The sequence below is a fragment of the Abramis brama genome (assembly GCF_963993115.1).
Source record: "Abramis brama genome assembly, chromosome: 2".
Lineage (NCBI taxonomy): Eukaryota > Metazoa > Chordata > Actinopteri > Cypriniformes > Leuciscidae > Abramis > Abramis brama.
In genome coordinates, this window is record NC_139964.1 from 24,951,347 (window position 1) to 24,971,390 (window position 20,044).

General features: G+C 41.7%; 1 protein-coding gene across 2 annotated transcripts in view; it reads right to left on the minus strand.

Annotated features, from left to right (window-relative positions):
* Positions 1-1,055: 1,055 nt before the first annotated feature.
* LOC311077899 (uncharacterized protein) overlaps positions 1,056-20,044 on the minus strand; it is a 32,118-nt gene continuing 13,129 nt past the window's right edge. Inside the window, exons 11-13 of one of the 2 annotated variants that reach the window (XM_084106546.1) lie at positions 2,470-2,580; positions 2,288-2,355; positions 1,056-2,179 (exon numbers count right to left, since the gene is read on the minus strand). In XM_084106546.1, the coding sequence (XP_083962672.1) occupies positions 2,330-2,355; positions 2,470-2,580 (137 nt within the window). In that variant the 3' untranslated portion in view covers positions 1,056-2,179; positions 2,288-2,329. The remainder of the gene's footprint in view (positions 2,180-2,287; positions 2,356-2,469; positions 2,581-20,044) is intronic. The other variant, XM_084106547.1, reaches the window with a different exon arrangement.

A 20,044-nucleotide genomic window follows, 5' to 3' on the forward strand; every position in this document is an offset into this window, starting at 1 on the left:
GCTGGCTTCAACAGGGACACTGTATTTCCCTCTACTGCAGAACATACAGTCAGCCATATTTAAAACTTTAAAAAAAGTAGTAATGTGTTGCACACGTACCCAGTGTTACTTGCTTAGAGGAGCCAGCACCAGGGTCAGACTGTACAGCACCTGTAATCCCATCCATAATCGGCCGTCCCTTATTGCCTACTCAGAGCCAACTCCTCCGCCACAGTGTATTCTGGTTTTCTGAATTTAATTCTTTATTTCTGTTTGCTGCAAACAAGTGTTTGTGATAAAATGTTCACAAATGTAATAAAAGGTTGTGGTAAATACTCACCACTTTGAATTATATTTTTATATTTTGTCTTTATCTGCTGCCAAGAACATTTGGAGTTGGGGTTGCATCTAAAAATCTAAAAATCAATGAATATTAATCTTTCTTAGTACATACATGCACATTTTTTATATATTATAAAAATAGGCTATAGGCTATATTACACATAGGCTACACATACATATATACATACATAATTTTACATAAATATAGAACGTATTTGTTTAACTTACGCATTAACAATCAGCAATCTTTCTCCAACAGTCTTCTCTTGCTTTGGCAGCAGAGAACGTATTGTTTCAAGCTTGAAATACATATTTAAATTCATCGTAATTCTGAATAATTATCTCTTGCTTCTCCACGGAAAAATATAACGCTCTCGCTCTACTACCCGTGATTGGCTGTTCAGTGTCGACGTCACTTTTTTATGTGCACGCGCGCGTGGAGTAATCATAGCTTAAGGATCAAAGCCTGAGTTGACAGAGAAAGTTGATGAGCTGCATCATGGTACCAATAAAGCCTGACTGCATCGGTTTGGTTTTGTCAATTCAAAACTAATCCTGTAACCCCGAGTTTGTTCAGCTACCTTCATGGTACAGGCCCCCGGTTTTACCTGGTATTGACTACACAACAAGAAGTTGCTTTATTGCCAAGACATGAGGGAAAAGAGAGAGAGAGAGTGGGGAGACGAGGCTCAGCTCGGGAAGAAGAGATAAGAATGAGCCAGATGGATTAGATTCAGATTAGCAAGCTTTACTGTTTTATTACAGATTAGGATTCTCAAATTCAGTCTTAGTGGAAATACATCCTTACAATTTCAGTGGCACACTGGCAATGTTTGCATATTGATAGAGGTTGAACTGATGTCTAGTAGTGACATTGTCCAAGATATAAGAAAAAGTATTTTAAAATAGCCATGCAAAATATGATTATACAAACTATAGCTAAACAAAAAGCTAGGAAAATTAATATAAAAGGAGATAAACAAAATCCAACCTGGCACCCCTTGTGGTCATATGAGGAAGTTACAGATAGTTGTCACTTTTGATCTTATACATATCAGGTTTTCACTGGTTGTTTAATATCCTTGCTTAAAGGGGTCATGAATTAAGAAATCTAATTTTCCATAATCTTTTGACATAAAATAGGTTATTAAAAACATCCTGTACATTTTTATTGAAACCAAGCTCAGAAAACAAACCGTTTTGGAATTTGTGACATTATGATGTAATAGTGTGATGAAAGACCGCCTCTGCAGAGGAAAATCAACTCCTACTTCTACATCATTGCCTCTTTAGCCCCGCCCACTGATTCACACATGTCATGCAGTAAATACGAGAGTTAACACAGGATTACTCCGGCAACAAAACCAGAGACGCCTCTGAGGTTTACAAGACATCTTTGCATTGCCATCCTTGTGATCCTACAATTAAGTAAGCGTAAATTAACTTTATTTTTAATATTTGTAGTATTTACACATTTAGTGGGGATTTTGAAAAATATTTTAATATGCAAAACTGTTACCCAATCATAGCAGTGGGCGTTTACTTCCAAGTCTTGACTGTGGCGTGCCTATAAAAAAGTGCTTCAAAGAGAAGGTCAAAAACAGAATAAAAAATAGATTATACTTCTATTAGGATGTTTTGTGGTGTTAAAATCTTGATAACATTACGAGTGAACTTCAGAGAACATTAAAAATACACCCTTTAATATTCATGACCCCTTTAATAATAGGATCAGAGATTTTCACAGTGACTGGTCCATGTTGAGCTGTACATTCCCATAGATTGCATGTACTTGGCTCTTTGGGACTTCAGGTCTGTTGATAGGTTTCACTTTAGTGCTCTTGTCGTACACATTCTCCTGCATCAAGAAAACAAAAGTGCACTAGTAATATGTCTGCTGGGTCATTGCATACAGAATAATAAGTTGGGTTTTTAAGTTATTTTTTAAGGTCAGAAAGCGACTTACAGAATCTCTGGCATCACTCTTCTGTTCATCTCTGCCTTTGTTTTACTTGTTGACAGGCGTCATACTGCCTATGGAAATATCAAAAAAGAAAAAAGAGAAAAGAATGGTTTTAAAAATACATTGGTCAAATCTTTCTATTGTTTTAATTATGCTGATAGTAGACATGGCTTGTTTATTTATACTTGTACTTGCTGATGTCTTGCGAACAGCGATCAATCCAACTACAAGTATGATCACCACTATGACCAGACCACCGACAGCATATAGTATGTATACTGTAGTGTTCGAGAATGCTGAGGAAGAGATAGAAAGATATTTTTGTATCATTAAAGTCATTCAATTAGTCATTATCTGCATTATTTCCTCCAATTAAAGGAGCATTGACTTGTTGATGTACCTAAAAGATCACCAGGAATTAAAAGGATCAAAGAGTATTATTATTTTACAATAAATGAATGTAAGCACTGTAAGAAATTACATTGTTTAATTGATTTGTAATTGGATTTACCATAATGGTGATTGTTTATTCATATTCATATTTGTGATCTAGTCAGAAGAGTGACAAATGAAAACATTTGTTAAAATAATGACAAGCTAAAATATGAAATAAGCTAATGGGATGATTATAAGTTTGTCTTATTTCAAATTCATAATTGTTTGGAGATGGATGTTTTAACAGATACTAACATTCATCTTTGAAAGATGAGACATGACTAAAACAAATCTTTGCAAGAAGCTGCCGTCAGCAAGATTTTTTTAATCATATTCACTGAAACCGACACTATGCTCCGACAGAACAACATAAATCAGCCGGTTTTAGAAAAAAACCCTGCGCTTCTACCTCCACCTAGAGCCTGTTATTTGTTTTGCAAAAATCCACCGCTCCCAGTTCTTCAAGTCCAATCAGCGCAGGGCTGTGTGCGATCTGACTGTCAATCACAGTTCGTGCACACGCCACAGATCCCCCCTCCCCTCTCGCGCACGTTGCAATATCACATGCACACGCCTGAAGTTCGCAGGTGTGTTGGATTGTACGAAGCTTGATGGCGGAGAGAAAATCTACTAACAAGCTTCCAATTCCTCGGAAAACAACCAAGGAAAAGAAAATGATGCTCTGATGCTGAAGAGACGGGTGCGTTCACAGAAAATCTGGTGCACACGCACTGACGAACACAAACCCAATGGGAGGGTGCTCAGTGGCAGTGGGGGAGGGGCATGAGAGTTGTAAACATTCAAAATTTGGGCTAAGTCCCCTCAATCTGCCAGACTTGCCGACTGCAGCTTTAAGATTTTTTTCTTCCATCAGCTAATGATGCACAGACATCAATACTCTACATACAAAACACAAAAATGGTGACAAACACTCAACAAATAATAATAATAATAAAGACAAATTCTGAACATTAAAAAAATAATCAAACAACACAAACACAAAGAGAATGTATCCAGGTGATGTTGGTTTGATATTAATAATAATAACAACATAATCATAATAATGCATGCAGTTTTTGCTGTATGTTATTTATTTTATATTTTGAATTATAATAGTCCTGTGATTAGACATTATGAGATCCAGCACTGTTATGATCATTTATGGAGGATTTTGAATGCATAATAAGACACAAACATTTGAACTACTATATCATTTAGACACAAAGAGAGACCAAGAATCAGCGTATGAATCTCAACAATGGTGACGATCATGCTGCAATGCATGCTGGGTATCTAGTCTCTGTGTGCAATTTGACCTCACATTGGGTCTCATTCATGAAACACGAGCAGAACGAATTTTTGTGTAAATCGTGTGTAAAGTGGTTCTGGCGTAAATTTTCGGATTCATTAAAATGTTCGTATTTCCCAAATGTTAGTAGGTACGAAAGAAATCTACACCTGCTCCCAGCCACGCGTAAATAGTACGTTTAACATCCGAACGTTTTGCTCATTAATAAACTGCATTTTAATTCAACGTAATCGGGTACATATTTACACAGCATTTTGAAAAAGTATTATATATAGTAATTACATACGGTTTTTCTTTTTACTTGTATTACGAGAGCCAGTAATAGCATCTGCAAAAGGAACACAAGTCCACAAGTTTTTTTTATTTTTTTTATATTCAAGCTGTTTTTTTTTTTTGTTTTTTTTTTTACAAGTCCGCAAGTTACAAGTGTTGCAGTCAAGCTTCATGTCGAACCATTTTCTTTTCACTTCTGGGACTGTTCGATTAAAAGATGAAACTCCATTAACTGCATCTGTAATATGCTGCCAAGCATTTTTACCTAAAGCATGTAGCCTATTACCTAAAAAAATCCTTTTTTTTTAGGACCTGATACGCCACTATGTACGCTTGAAAATAAAATGTGGCGTTTTGAATGAACTTCTGATAATAAAACTTCAATTTCTGCATCTGAGAAATTTCTCTTCTTCATTCGCTTTTTTTTTTTTTTTCTTCCAAAATTATACATTTAATAATACAATAGCATTCGCTTTTGAGAAGACATGTTGAAATCCTTCGTTTCGTGTCATAATATGATGCCCATATATAGCTGTCAGTCGGTTTTAATTGGCGGGATTTATGGTAATTGAGAATGAGCGTGCACGCGCGTCCCATTTACGAGTGATTGGAATTCATTAACCCACACACACATTTCACTATCAAATCTGACGTTTACGAAGTATTTGTGAATCAGGAGAAGAATTTTCGGGAATGTCTCTTTACGCGCAAATCACTCACATATTTACTCGTATATTTACGAATGTTTCATGAATGAGACCCATTGTGACCATAGTATGAGCACACAGTGAGAGCGCCTCAGATTTTAGTGACCTCAGATTGTGACCACATCATGAGTATCCTGTGAGCTCATGGTGAGATCACTGAGAGATCTAATTGTTGACTGGGTTTCATATTGAATTACTTTTCAAGAGAAAAGAAATCGCAGACAACTCTGTCTGGTCTGCAAACTACGTTTCACAACCAAACATGCGAGAAGTGATAAGAAAATACTGCAAGATCACAAGTGCGTGAGACCGAAATTATTATAAAAAATGATAGCCCACAGTAAGCTTATGATCCAAATTGTGTGTGCGCTGATTTGTAGCGAAAAGGAGAAAAAGAAAAAAAAACATATGTAGGAGGAATGTAGTTTTCAGTCAAAACACATTCACACAGCAGCATTTTGAGTCATCAATTCTCTCAGTTCGCGTCTTTGATAATTCACATGGCGTGATTGTCACTCGCGTGAAAGAGCACCGATTTGGCTATGATTTCGGGAATTTGTCAGCAATTTCACAAAACAGTGTTCAATTATCATTGTCATTTTGCTGTGTATCATTTTCATTAATCTTTTGTTTAATCTGGTGTAGTCGGATGCAGAAATGGTACATTCAGTCTTAGAATTAATTTACCAGGTTAGCTATATGATCGTTTACCTACAATAATTAAGAAAATATTTAAGGATGGCGCATGTAAGAGATCGCCAGGTAGGCTGTGCTTTACATACATGTTCATTTTATATTTTAGTTGTTGTTGTTATTCTCATACTGTACTCTGAACTGTACCACAAACGTGTTGTATTTGTCTTGTACTTTTTGCACTGTAGCCCTTGTCTATAATGGAACTAAATATACATATATAAATGTATAAAAAGGTAGGCTGGGCATAGCGGTGACAGGCCAAAGTCCTAAAGTCTTCAGACGGGTACAATGGCAGTTTTAAACTTATTTTTGTAAAGAAAATGTAACGTTTCAAAACTGCAGGGAGTTTCACAGCAGCCTTAGCATGTTAACATCATGAGCCAAATAATATTAACACCAATTACCAGTGTTCACTTAAAAATTCTCATGTATCTAAAAAAAGAGGAATATAAGTATTTGTATTAGGGCTGCACGATTTGGGGAAAATGTCATATTGCGCTTATTTAGGTCAATAATGCGATTGTGATATAATAAACAAATGGTTTCATGATTCAACTTGTTTACTTCTCAAGGAAAATGCACACACAGATTTTGTATTTCTCAACTCCGTGTTTGCAAATTAAAATAATATTTTTTTACTAAATTTAATAATGAGATCTTTGCATTACTGCAAACTTGTTATTGTCTCAATAGTACAATAGTATAAAATAAATAGAACAATAAATAAGAACATTTGTATGCTCATGAAAATAAGATAATTTGAACATTCTGTCCAGACAAACAGGGACATTTAAGCAGGATGTGTATTGTGATTGTCAAAACATTTGGTAACTAAACAGAATTTTGTTAAGTTTAGTGACAGTATGTACAATGACTGGTAGACTACTAGTTTTATTATTGCTTGATCTTGTGATTTGATTCCGATATTGATTCAATATGGATTCATTTGGATAAATATTAGGTACCAAATATTGATACATGTTGATTTTTCTCAACAAAAAAACACAAAACAAAAAAAAAACTCATGTAATGCTGTAAAAATAGAGAGCAGCTGGTATTATTATTAAAGGTTAAAAATAACAGCTCAAATTAAATATAATTTGTTTTTTACTAGGCTATAATAATAACGTTACAATATTTTAATGATATTAACAATATAATAAATATTTAATATAGTGCACATATTTAGCAAAATACTCTCTATATATAATTTGCCTAGCCAACTAATGTGCTGTCAAATAGCTTTCCTGAGGTAAAGGTAACGTTATGTGACATAGCCTATTGCTCTCCAGCTGTTTTATTGACCTCTTTCTGCGGTTGAAAAACACTGATTGATCGATATTATGTATGAAGCATAAACATTTTGGTAAGTTGTACTGTATCTTTCAACACACCTATTGTTCATTCATGTTTATTTACTATTAAAGCTCCAATATGTAACAATTTTGTAATAAAATTTCCGAAAATAACTTGCACAGTGTGATATATTTCCTCCAGTTGTGTACTTACAATATCTCAAAAGTCTCCAAAGATTTTTTATTTCAGAGAAATTCCGATTTTAAATAACTGTCCGTCCTGGAAAAGAAATGTCGCCTCTCAGTGACGCAATGTCCGCACTATCCTTTTTTTTCCGGTGTGGACCTTGTGATATTCCACCACACCGGAATATCACATGGTCAAATGCGGAAGTGGTGGTTATAGCGTTATAGCCATAGACTGTATGGTTATAGCTGTTATGGATCACGATTACTCTTTGGCAAGTATTGAAGTGCCAACAAAACGAAAGCATCCATATTCAGACACACGCAGACTGTGTGACAAACGGAGGAATAAAACCCGGATAAATAACGGCCAGGCGAGTGTATTGATAGACAGGTAAGCAAATCGATTTTTTTTTATTGTACAAGTAACGTAATAGTTACAGTAAAGATGATTCTCTTACGAGAGGTTCTCTCGTATTGCGTAAGCTTGCTTACGCTGCGGGAAAGTCTTCTTTTCTCGAGATACTGAAGCCAAAAATTATCCTTAATTTCATATTTTGTCAACGCAGTGTAGCTGCGGGCAGCTGAGCTAGAGCGGCATACTGCACGCTCATTGGCTGCCGCGCGGCAACTGCTTAAGCCTACCAGTGAGCCTGGCGTGACATCACGCCCAATGAGGGCGCGCGCGCCCTCGCGCGTCACAGCCCGCCAGAATGGGCGGCGTCAGAGCGTATATAAGGAAGGCTCGTAGGCTATATTCTCTGATTTCTGTCTTTTCAGCGAAGCACTCGGACGAATCTTCGCCGCCTTCAGCCTGCCGTGCCAGCTCAGCTATCCGGCGATATCCTTTTCAAAGCTCTTTCTGTGTGTTTTGCTTCCGCAGCACTATCTAAAAGAGCGGAGGCGTTGTTGCAAATGCCTCGCACCACGTGCGGCTCATGCCGCTCTACACTCAGCGACAGAGACCGCCATCTTCTGCGCTCTCTGCCTGGGCCGGGACCACGCAGCCGTCGCGCTTTCCACGGGCGGCTGCACCTTCTGTGAAGAGCTGCCGATGTCGACCCTGCGGGCTCGACTCGCCCTCTTCACAGAGCCTGCTCCAACCGTCGTTGGGCCGCGAAAGAAGAAACGCCGCTCTCAACGACCACCGGAGCCCGAGACTCGAGCCAGGGCCTCGCCGGAGCCTCTCCCGCGAGCCTCGCTCTCTCCTTCTCCGCCCCCGCTTCCCGACGCGCAGCCGACGGCTCTCGCCCTCGATGCCGTCGCCTCAGGGGATGATGCGGATGACAACGCGCTACTGGACACGTGCTCGTTAATGGCATCGGACAGCGAGGGATGGTCCGGTTCTGTCCGCTCCGCCTCTTCCACCAGAGCGTCCAGCAGGACTCACGCCAGTGTGGACGCCGAGCTTCTCCGCCTCCTCACTTTGGCAGTCGAGCACCTGGGCCTCGAATGGTCTCCGCCAGCGGTGTCCCCGCCCAACAGGCTCGACGGATGCTTCCTGCCCGCCAGTCGACAAGCTCCAGCGTCCAGACCAGCGCCTTTTCTACCGGAGCTTCACGAGGAGCTTGCTAAATCGTGGAATGCTCCAGTTTCGGCCAGACTCCGCTCTCCGGCCTCATCAGCTCTTTCCCGCGTGGATGGAGCCACGGAGAAGGGGTATGACCGGATCCCACCGGTCGAACAGGCGGTTGCAGCGCATCTTTGCCCCCCATCCGCTAGATGGCGTTCAAAGACTGCCCTCCCGTCTAAGGCCTGCAGGACTACTTCGGCGTTTGTCAGCCGTGCTTTCTCCGCCGCTGGGCAAGCCGCCTCAGCCCTGCACACAATGGCGGTCCTTCAAGTTCTCCAAGCCGAATAAGTCTGCCTTGACCGACCTGCGCAGTGCGACGGATCTCTCCCTTCGCACGACGAAGACAGCGGCCCAAGCTATCGGACGTTCCATGGCTTCGCTGACCGTCATAGAGCGCCACCTCTGGCTAACGCTAGCCGACATGGGGGAACAAGAGCGGTCCGTGTTTCTCAACGCCCCGCTCTCACCCACCGGTCTCTTCGGCCCTGCGGTGGGTGGCCTCGTGGACCGCTTCTCTGAAGTACAGAAGGCGTCACAGGCCATGAACCTCTTTCTGCCCCGCCGCTCGAGCTCCGCTGTAGGCCGCTCTAACACTCAGCCTCCTGCACGCAGCTCCACGCAGCGCCCGTCTCGACCTCCAGCTTCGCAGCAGCGCCAGCGCGGCCGACCCAGGTCCCGCTCCACCAGCCAGCACAGGCCGCTACCCCCGCGGGGTCCCCGGCCTAGAGTTTCGCTGAAACCCGAGCCTGCGAAGTCCTCCTAGCACTCGTCGAGAGGAAAAGACGGTTGAGTCCCGCCGCGGCCGGACCGCCGTCAAAGCTAACTTGTATACCTCTGCCAGTCCCCTTGATAAAGGCTACTGCAGTAGTGTCCACCGCAGCCAACGAGCCAGTTTCTCAACTCTCTCGCCTGCACACAAACGCCGTTTTTACGGCGACCCAGATAAATCAAATAAAGAGTGTAAAATCTGGTCATTCGGCTCACGCCGTCAGTGTTATGAGTGTAGTAAACATGCCCACGTCCCAGTGTTCATTGCTACACACAAGCACAATCTCCCCTGTGTACCCCACAGAGCGCACTCACATAAAGCGCGCTACGGCCGCTCGAGTGTTAGTTGTAGGTCACGTGCCCACGCCCCAGTGCTCACACCTACACAGTGCTCGCTCTGTCTCACACATTCGGGGTCCAGAGCAATCCGTCACCGGCTGTGTGTTAATAAAGAGCCCTGTGCCCGCTACACAGCACGCACACTCTCATGTGAACACTCACGAGCCCGCCCCGCTTCTGCGCCGCGAGCCGTCACACACAACGCTCTCTCACAGCGTCACTCAGCTGGCCGCTGCTATAAGCGAGCCCCCGTCTCCCCTCACTGCCACTGCGCGACTCGCGCACATACCACCACAGGCTCCTTGTCCCGCGCTGTGCAGCGGGCGGGAACCGGAGGCGATTCGACCCCTAGCTATGAGTGCGAATGCATGGAAAGCTATTCCGGGAGTGTCGAAGTGGGTACTAAACACAGTGATAAAGGGCTATTCGCTTCAATTCGTTCGCCGCCCCCCGCGCTTTCGCGCCCGGGTCGAGACTCAGGTGAAGGCGGATGCAGCTCATCTGCTTCACGCAGAAATAGCGAATTTGCTGCACAAAGGGGCGATAGAACGAGTTCACCCACCGGTTACCGAGGCAGGCTTATACAGCCGTTTTTTCCTCGTACCCAAGAAAGGCGGAGCACTCAGACCTATATTAGATCTGAGATATTTGAACAAAGCGCTCATGAAACGACCGTTCAAAATGCTCGCGCAGATTCGCCCGGGGGACTGGTTCATCTCTCTCGATCTGAAAGACGCGTATTTTCAGATTCAGATTATACCCCGTCACAGGCCATTCTTGAGATTCGCCTTCGACGGTCAGGTATATCAGTACACCGTCCTGCCGTTCGGCCTGTCCCTGGCACCCCGTACATTTACGAAGTGCATGGATGCGGCCCTCGCACCCCTGAGATCGAAGGGAATGCGAATTCTGAACTATCTGGACGATTGGCTCATTATAGCGCACTCAACAGAGGAACTAGTTTCTCACAAGACAGCGCTTCTCGGTCATTTGGAAAGCCTGGGTCTTTCCGTGAACTGGGACAAGAGCTCTCTAACCCCCAGCCAGTCTATCACTTTTCTGGGTATAGATCTGGATTCGGCGGCGATGACGGCCAGATTGTCAACACAGCGCGCACGCTGTGTTCGACACCTCGCCGCTTCCATTCAAGTGGGGAAAGTTTTTCCCCTGAAAACCTTTCAGAGGCTTTTGGGCCATATGGCGTCAGCCGCAGCAGTCCTGCAGCTGGGTTTACTTCGAATGCGCCCGCTTCAATGCTGGCTAAAGTCGGAAGTGCCCCGCAATGCATGGTTTTCGGGCCGCGCACCAGTCAGAGTGACTCAGCGCTGTGTCTCAGCCCTGCAGCCCTGGCTGGCGGCCGAATGGTATCAGCGGGGAGTGACGATGGGGGTCATCGCACACCGCAAAGTGGTCTCGACAGACGCGTCCAACATGGGTTGGGGAGCGACTCACGAGGGCAGTCCGATTTGCGGCCCATGGTCGAATACGGAGAAAAGCCTTCACATAAACTGTCTAGAGATGCTGGTGGTCGAGAAAGTGCTGAAGCATTTTCTACCGCTTCTACGGGGACACCATGTGCTAGTTCGCTCGGACAACATGTCAGTGGTGTCTTACGTGAACCGCCAGGGCGGAATCAGATCCAGAACCCTGCGCGCTCTCACAGAGCGCCTCCTATCCTGGGCTCAGGGACCGCTGCGCTCCCTAAGGGCAGCTCATGTACCCGGTCGTCTGAACGACGGCCCGGACAGACTGTCCAGGGACAACGTTCCCCCAGGGGAATGGTCTCTACACCGCCAGACGTCCAATCGCTTTGGCGTCGTTTCGGCGAAGCGGAGATCGACCTCTTCGCCGCGAGCGAGAACGCTCAGTGCCAGAGGTTTTTCTCAAAACACGAGGACGCATTGCTCACAGATGGCCCAGCGTTCCGCTGTATGCGTTCCCACCGATCTCGATGCTGCCTCAAGTGCTAGCGAGGATCAGGGAGGCGGACTGCGCAGTGCTCCTCATAGCTCCGCGCTGGGAAAACCTACCGTGGTTCCCCGAGCTAATGAGGCTGGCAGACACAGCCCCATGGCCGATTCCGGTGAGGAGAGATCTTCTCTCTCAAGCCCGAGGATCGATTCTGCATCCCCATCCAGAGCACTGGTCTCTGCATGCGTGGGAAATCAACGGATATTCGTTGATCTGCCAGAAGGGGTAATTAACACGATCACGCAGTCCAGAGCCCCCTCGACGAGGCGGCTCTATGCGTCTAAATGGTCGGTGTTTAGCAAATGGTGTGTGGAAAAGGGTTCTAATGCTCAGTCCTGTGGAGTTCCACAGGTATTAAACTTTCTCCAAGAGATGTTGGACGCGGGCAGGTCCCCCTCCACGCTCAAAGTGTACGTCGTGGCTATAGCAGCGTTCGCCGATTCGGCGCGCGGCCGCTCGCTGGGCAGGAACGAACTCATTACCCGCTTTCTGCGCGGGGCCAGGAGGATGAACCCTCCTCGGCCCCCTCAGTCCCTATTTGGGACCTGTCTCTGGTCCTAGAGTCCCTAAAAGTGCATCCCTTCGAGCCTTTGGACTCTGTGGAGTTGAAATACTTGACGCTTAAAACCGTTTTTCTGCTAGCTCTGGCTTCAGTCAAACGAGTGGGTGATTTGCATGCGCTGTCTGTCAGCGCGTCGTGCCTCGAGTTTGGACCTAACGACTCGTTAGCCATTCTCAAACCGAAGCACGGTTATGTCCCCAAAGTGTTAGGTACTCCCTTTAGGGCTCAAGTCATTACCCTATCGGCCCTGCCGTCATCCGGCAGCGAGGAGGGTGTTAACCGCCTTTGCCCGGTCAGGGCGTTAAGGTGTTATGTCATGCGCTCTGCAGCCTTCAGGCTCTCAGAGCAGCTTTTCGTCTCGTTTGGAGGGCGCGCTAAGGGTCACGCCGCCTCGAAACAGACGCTATCCAGATGGATAGTGGATGCTATTGCAGCAGCATATGCGTCAAAAGACCTGCAATGCCCGTTGGGCATACGGGCTCATTCCACCAGAGGCATGGCCTCATCGTGGGCATGGTCCAGCGGGATTTCCATTCATGACATTTGTATGGCGGCGGGCTGGGCGTCCCCCTCTACATTTGTTAGGTTTTATAACCTGGAAGTTCCCGCCCTGCAGGCTAAACTTCTGTCAGTCTAGTCGTGTTCATGTCCTGCTCATGTGCGCAGGCTGTATTATCGATTAGCTTGTCTGTTGAGCTGCACGCTCAGGGTATCAGTATGCATAGACCGGCCGTACCGTTCTTGTGTTCCCTGGGTGTGCTTATGAACATGTGTTGGCCCGCACCGCTGGCCACCTGTCATTTCACCTCTATGCTTTTCATAAAGAGTCATATGTGATCGTTAGGCGCGCACGGCGTGGACAAGGGGTTCCCGCAGCGTAAGCAAGCTTACGCAATACGAGAGAACCTCTGGTAAGAGAACGATACTTGGTTACTCACGTAACCTCGGTTCTCTCTAGAGAGGGAACGAGTATTGCGTTCCCTGCCGTGCTTAAAGCCTATAGCTTGTGTCGCTTCATTCGACAGAAAACAGAGAATATAGCCTACGAGCCTTCCTTATATACGCTCTGACGCCGCCCATTCTGGCGGGCTGTGACGCGCGAGGGCGCGCCGTCACGCCAGGCTCACTGGTAGGCTTAAGCAGTTGCCGCGCGGCAGCCAATGAGCGTGCAGTATGCCGCTCTAGCTCAGCTGCCCGCAGCTACACTGCGTTGACAAAATATGAAATTAAGGATAATTTTTGGCTTCAGTATCTCGAGAAAAGAAGACTTTCCCGCAGCGTAAGCAAGCTTACGCAATACTCGTTCCCTCTCTAGAGAGAACCGAGGTTACGTGAGTAACCAAGTATCATTTTAATAGATGTGAATTAATGACAAATAGCTGTAAGTTGTAACAGGATAATATAGCATAACATTTCACGTTCCTTGCAGTTCATTAATTATGATGACATAAAATAATACGATCAGACATAGGCTACAGGTAATACAAAAACGAATAAATTACCTCATCCGTGATCATGATTCAATAATTCCATTTAGATACATCGCTAGATGGTGAAAACCAGTGAAAACGCATTAAAAACGACATCTCCCATCGTCACCTCCTTCATAGCGTCATCAAGCTTCGCCTTTGTTATTGTTGGAAACTGCGCCCTCTTGTGTTCAAATTTGTTTAAATATTGGAGCTTTAACTAGTAGTAAAGAGGCTAAGAGATGGTCGGTTCACAACCCCGATCTGTCACGTCACATTTATAAGCGCCAAAATGTTATTGTTTGAATTTTGTAATAAAATTGACAGAATCTGAGAGCTGACGATTTGTTTCATATCAAAAGTAACCTGCTCTGTCTTGTCTGTTGGTGTCAGTGTTTTCTTTGCTTCGCAATTTTTCTCTGCATAAGAAAATGGATGTGTGGCATGAGAGCGTGTGTGAAAAGTGTGAATTGCGTGAGTCTCGCACTGAATAAGTGAGAGTTGGCAGCCCTGCTCTTTCTGCTCAGTGTCGGTTATCTTATAGCCAAAATATCGCCATATAACAGAGGTAGAGGTTTTCTGGCCACCAGATCAGTGTCTGTCTGCTCGGCATCCATCTTCACCTGTTCTCCACGCTGCACACCGGAAAAAGTGTGCCACACGTGCCACTGCCTAAACTGAAACTGACTGGTCTTTTTATTAGCGGTGTAGAAAATGGGCAAACAGCTCTCAGAGAGAATGGGTTGTCACGTCCACACACATTTATTTATTTCATAAAATTGCAGCATATAATCGCATAGGCTTTACATCGCGATTGCGCTATGATTATGATTAATCGTGCAGCACTAATTTGTATATATCCAGAGTTCAGATAGCTTTACTGCTTGAAAGTCCCTTTAAAGTTTCAAATTAAATTGTTGTCTTCCCCTGTGTGAGTGAACATCCACCATGAGTCGCATTGGAGTGACGTCTACTCCCCTCGTCGATTGATTGGCTAGAGGAGGAGCTGGCAATCTAGAACTAGTGGACCAATGCTTAAGCCCACCCTAATTTACATGAAACTCCACCTGCAACAATTTGAAAAGCAAGCGCAGAACATGGAAAAAGAGCGAAGAGAAAAACGCCACAAGCGTACAAAAGAGTAAAATATGAGTAGAAAATGTAAAAGATCACAAAGTACTAAAGTATTACAACCAAGAAAAACATAATTTTTAAGAAAACATGAACATAATTTTAAGTTTTGTACAATTTAATGTTTTTATGTTTAAAGTTTTTATTCATGCTTATTATTTCTTGATTCACCCTTATTATATTTTGATCCATGAGCACGTTGTTTGCTATTCTGATAATTTTGCATTATTTTTTTCAGTTTGTGTAATAGCACAGAGTCCTGACCTTGCACTGTAAAAAAGAATACATTGATTTTATTAATATCTAATTAATAAAAATGAGGCAACAGATTACAAGCAATATTATTAATTAAATTTAACAAATTAGAATTGAGTAATAATTAATCAGATGAATTCCTTAAAAGTTAACCATTTAAAATGAGTAAAATGTACAAAATATCTTTTATTGCCAACATTGAAGACACCTGGTGTTAACAAGCAGAATCACTGAAGGAGAAAACCATAATTAAAGTCACCATTGTGGAGATCAGTGTGTGTTTTAGTTGGGCTCTTGAACCTTAACTCATTTACTTTAAGTTTTGTTCGGCTGCTGTACATGAGTTATAACAGCCAGATGAACAAAAAGGAAAGGTGATCTGATGGTGTTGGTTGTGTTTTAACATAATCATTATTTCACAATCATTAGACCTGAATCACTGAACCTCATATAGAGTCCAATTTATGAGTTAAGTTAACTTTATTAATTACAGCAGTATAATATTTTTAGCCTTTTCAATGAAATCCAAATGATCAAATCAATAATAAAAAATAAATATTTTATTATTTTTTTTTATTTTTATTTTTTAGGCACAAACACACATCAAGATTTTGCGTATGAATCTCAGCAATGGTGACGAACAGATCACCTCTGAACATAAGCTCATTATTTATTCATGCAGCAATGCATGATGGGAGCCATGAATGAGTTTTGATTGGTGGAACCCAGAATGCACTGCAACATGCTTTATAAATGTCACCATTGTTGAGATTCACAGGCTGATTATTGATGTCTGTGTGTCTCCTTTTTATGTAAGAGAAACTTTTTAGAAATGATTTGCCTTACATTGTAAAAGTTAAAAAAATATTATGCCGTACAAGGCCAGTGCTGCTATAATTAATAAAGTAAACCTAATTCATAAATTGGACTCTATGAGTTCAGTGATTCAGGTCAAATGATTGTGAAATAATGATTATGTTAAAACACAACCAACACCATTACATCACCTTTTCTCTTTGTTCATCTGGCTGTTATGACTCATGTACAGCAGCCAAATGAAACTTAAAGTTAATCATTTAAGGTCAAGAGCCAAACTAAAACACACACTGATCTCCACAATGGTGACTTTAATTATGGTTTTCTCCTTCAGTGATTCTGCTTGTTAACACCAGGTGTCTTCAATGTTGGCAATAAAAGATATTTTGTAAATTTTACTCATTTTAAATGGTTAACTTTTAAGGAATTCATTTGATTAAATATTACTCAATTCTAATTTGTTAAATTTAATTAATAATATTGCTTGTAATCTGTTGCCTCATTTGTATTAATTAGATATCAATAAAATCAATGTATTCTTTTTTACAGTGTGTGAGGTCAGGCACTGATGTTGGACAAGAAGGCCTGGCTCACAGTCTCCACTCTAATTCATCCCAAAGCTGTTCTATCGGGTTGAAGTCAGGACTCTGTGCAGGCCAGTCAAGTTCCTCCACACCAAACTCGCTTATCTATGTCTTTATGGACCTGTGCGCAGTCATGTTGGAACAGGAAGGGTTCATCCCCAAAATGTTCCCACAAAGTTGGGAGCATGAAATTGTCAAAAATGTCTTGGTATGCTGAAGCATTAAGAGTTCCTTTCACTGGAACTAAAGGGCCGAGCCCAACACCTGAAAAACAACCCCACACCATTATCCCCCCTCCACCAAACTTGGCACAATGCAGTCAGGCAAATACCATTCTCTAATAAATGATCCTGAAATATTTAGTAGTGATGAAATTTCACGAATGGACTTACTGCACAGGTGGCAAACTATCACGGTACCACGCTTGAATTCACTGAGCTCCTGAGAACGACCCATTCAGTCTGCATGCCTAGGTGCTTGATTTTATACAATTGGGGCCATGGACATGATTGGAACACCTGAATTTAATGATTTGGAGGGGTGTCTCAATACTTTTGGCAATTAAGTGTATATTATATATTATAAATTAATTATATATATTATAAATATATTATGAAAACACCAGTCATTGTCTCAATATAAATATATACAGTATATATATATATATATATATATATATATATATATATATATATATATATATATAATTTCCTAATGCATAACCTAATTGATATTCACAAAATGTTATTCCCTAAAGCAAGACGTGGTCACAATAAAAAAAAAAAAAGATTTTACATTTCCTGCATTTGCAAGTTGTCACATATTTGTAAATCACCCTGAATTTGTGTGTAAATATTTTACCAAGTCAACACGTTGATCTCACAGTGATTTCTCCATATGACCACAATGTGAGTTCACAATGAGCTTAAAGTGTAACCTCACAGCGCACTCACTGTGTGCTCATTATGGCCACAATGTGACTCACCCCAGCTAAAAAAAAAATATTGGACATGGACTCCAACATCACTCAGACGTCAAATTTTGGTTTAAAATAAAAATCGGGTTGACGTGTAAACATTGGATGTCAGACTCCAACTTCATTAAACAACTCCACAAACAGCATTACCAGCTTCACTTATTACTAACCAGACTTTATTTCTGTCATTTGTGTACAAAAGTCCTATTAACTGAGGTTTAGATGTTGATGATTTATTAAAAATTTATAGTTTGGTTTGATGTCTCCATTATGGTGATCGGTGTTTGCTTTAGTTCGGCAGTTTGACCCTTGATGTTTTAATGTTAGTTTTTCTCTGGCTGCTGTAACTGTTTGTCATGACAATAACAGTAAGACATTTTTTTAATCAGATGATGTCAGCTACTTGATGACAATAATGATATAATCATCATGTAGTGCTGATATGATCATCATCATGTAATTTCTTATAGACAATTATGTTTTTTATTAATTACATATAATTGTTTATAGTAATGTTTCTACAGCTTGACATCCAATTGTTTTATGATACGAAAATCTGTAATAATAATATAATATAATATAATATAATATAATATAATATAATATAATATAATATAATAATAATAATGTATAAATCATATTCTTGATGTTATTGAGATTCACGTGCTGATTCTTGATGTGTGTGTGTGTGTATATATATATATATGTGCCCAGAATACATTGTGGCATGAAGCACGTCACCGTTATTGAGATTCACAGGCTGATTCTTGAGGTTTGTGTTAGCCTTAATGCAGGGTTTTAAAACTTATTGTACACTGATCTTGATTGTAATAATATAAATAGCCAACATACTTGACCACATTTTCTCTTGCTATAATAAACAACTACAGCAGCCAGAGAAAGACTAACATTAAAATGTCAAGGCCAAAGAGGCAATGGTGACCAAACCAAACTATTATCTTAAAAAAAACTTCAACATCTAAACCTCTTAAACATAATTTCTAAACATCGAAACTTCCCGCTATAACTGTCTAAGAATGTTAGGGGATAATGTTCTATCAATGTCATCACTAAACATGTTTGAAATGTGTATAGTGTTAGAGTGTTATCCTACCTTTTAGGAGAACATTCTGGTAACAAAAATAAAATTAGCTACAGAAAACATTACAAGAACATAAGATAATGCTCTCAAAACATTCATAGAACAATAACATTTCTAGTTGGGATGAGCTCATATTGTGGTCATAGTTTGAGCACAAAGTGAGAGCGCTGTGAGGTTACGCTTTTAGATCACTTTGAACTCAGATTGCTGACGTTTTGACCACATGGTGACATCACTGTGAGATCATAGTGTTGACTGGGTAAACAACTCCAAAACAAACAGCATTACCTTCTTCAATTATTACTAACCAGTTTGATTTTATTTCTGTTAGACGACTACAAAAGTTCTTACTTTGAATTAACAGAGGTTTAGATGGTGATGTTTTATTGTTTCATTGGAAGTCACTATTATGGTGATCGGTGTTCACTTTAGTTGAGCTCTTGCCCCCTGACTTTATAACATTAGTTTTTCTCTGGCTGCTCTAACTGTGTTTATAAAGCACATGTGTTACAGCAAGAAAGCCAAGAGGAAATATGTTCTGGTGATGCTGGCTACATATGTTAATATTGCCCAGTCAACACGTTGATCTCACAGTGATCTCTCCATATGACCATAATGTGAGTTCACAGTGAGCTAAAAGTGTAACCACACAGCGCACTGACTGTGTGCTCATATTATGGCCACAATGTGACTCACCCCAGCTAGAAATGTTATTGGACATGGACTCCAACATCGCTCAGACGTCAGATATTGGTTGAAAATGAAAATTGGGTTGACGTATAAACACGTCAGGCTCCAACGTCATTAAAAAACTCCACAAACAGCATTACCAGATGCACAAAAAAGCGCTATGACATAACTTAGACATCAACAATCAGCATATGAATCTCAACAATAGTGACAATAAAATATTCAGATTAAATATTCAGATTAACGGATCAACTATAAACATACAAAAACAGGCTACTTAAAATCACAACAAAAGCACAAATTAAAGCAAGTAAAGAAAATAGATCATTCAGCTGCATAATTTATTCATGCTGCAATGCATGCTGGGAGTCATCAATGTGTTCAGGCCACTAAATCAACAGTTTCCCAAAATATGATCAGGTGATTTTCCCAAAATCACCTGATCATATTTTCATATTTTCTCACACACAGTTACCAGAAAAAAGTTAATGTTATGAAGTCAGGTCAAGTGCCCAAATAAAGCAAACACTGATCATCAAATCAAAAAGACATAATATGATTTGACAGAAGTCAAACTGGTTTGTAATAAGATGGCAAAGCTGTTTTTGGAGTTGATTTTTTTT